The 1,608-nt window shown below is 33.5% G+C and overlaps 1 protein-coding gene across 1 annotated transcript in view; it reads right to left on the bottom strand.

Annotated features, from left to right (window-relative positions):
• LOC106870912 (orexin receptor type 2) overlaps positions 1 to 1,608 on the bottom strand; it is a 355,794-nt gene that overhangs the window by 177,950 nt on the left and 176,236 nt on the right. Inside the window, exon 2 of the mRNA XM_014917147.2 lies at positions 1,092 to 1,473. Within this exon, the coding sequence (XP_014772633.1) occupies positions 1,092 to 1,460 (369 nt within the window). The 5' untranslated portion in view covers positions 1,461 to 1,473. The remainder of the gene's footprint in view (positions 1 to 1,091; positions 1,474 to 1,608) is intronic.

A 1,608-nucleotide genomic window follows, 5' to 3' on the forward strand; every position in this document is an offset into this window, starting at 1 on the left:
ATATATATATATATATATATATATATACACGCATACACACAGCTACACATCCTCACATTCCCACGCACATAGACACACACAAGGCCAAGAGATAACAAAAGAATAAATAACTATCACAGCAACTTCGTTACCTTACAGGTGTTTCTGGTATACGATAGAGTGGACTTGTGTGCCTGAATAACACAGCATAGTTTCATCAGAGCCTTGAATGTGAAGTGCAATTTATTTAAAAAAGAATTACCTTTGTGTTTATATCAACAATGAGAAATCAATACTAATTTATATAAGAAAAAGATATATGTCCCAAAATGAAGCTATAAAGTGGTATTCACTACAACTATGACTCCACTGCATCTTATGAAGGTAAGATTTCGTTCTGAAACATAAGTTTATCGAGGTACCTATTCTACAATGCCTAAGCCAAATATTCAAGCAGCCCCCACCACACACATACACACACACACACACATACACACACACACACACCGCCACTACCAGTACCATCACGACCACAACAATGACCACCACAACCACATACCTACACACATACATAAATAGATATATATATGTATATCAATCCATCTATCTATCTATCTATCTGTCTCTCTGTCTGCATGTATGTATGTATGTATGTTTGTAACACTAGTAAGATATTAAAATATATATATATATATATATATATATATGTGTGTGTGTGGGTGTGTGTGTGTGTGTATGTGTGTATGTTATGGTCCCACTCAACAAATATGGATTGATTCCATAAGATTTATATAAAACGAATGCCATCGTAAACCAGCTTTGTAGAAATAAATATGAAGTAAACATCACTGAAGAAAATATTAACGTACAAAGAATGATATGATATAGCTCAATCCATAATAGTTTAGACGTTAACGAAATAAATACATAAACATTTTCACACCAAAAACATTTTACTGTTGTATCCGTTCTAAATCAGAGATGCTGCTGTCGTAATTGATAACGACAGCAGTTTATGAATTACAAAAGCATCAACCACATGAATAATAATAATAATAATAATAATAATAACAAGAAATTCAGAGAAAGCAATCCACAAATGAAAGACTCACCTGTAAATAGAGGAATATTTTACACATCACCTCTCCAAAGAACCACGTTTCAGATACATCAACAAGCAAGGATGAAGGTAGGCAGATCAATATCACCATAAAATCGGCAATAGCTAGATTCATGATGAACAAGTTGGTCACAGTTCGCATCTGGCTGTTTTTGATGACTGCATAACATACGAGAAAGTTACCAACCAAGCCTACTATAAACAGGATGATGAAGATGACGACAAGAATCCATTCACCTGCGTTTGGTTGCACATGCTGTTCGACCATATTAATATAATCTTCGTCCGACAAACAGTACACATTATAACAAGGTGCAGTTGACGATTCGTCTGACAGCACATCTCCTGTCGAATTATCCATGTTGATGAAGAATCTAAAAAAAAAAAACGGTGAAATTAAAGGTAAAAGTTTACATAAAAATTTATGATTATCGTCATTGAAATCGTACATAATTGCATCATGTATATATATACATACATACATACATACATACATACATACATACATA

Source organism: Octopus bimaculoides, chromosome 8 (genome assembly GCF_001194135.2).
Source record: "Octopus bimaculoides isolate UCB-OBI-ISO-001 chromosome 8, ASM119413v2, whole genome shotgun sequence".
NCBI lineage: Eukaryota > Metazoa > Mollusca > Cephalopoda > Octopoda > Octopodidae > Octopus > Octopus bimaculoides.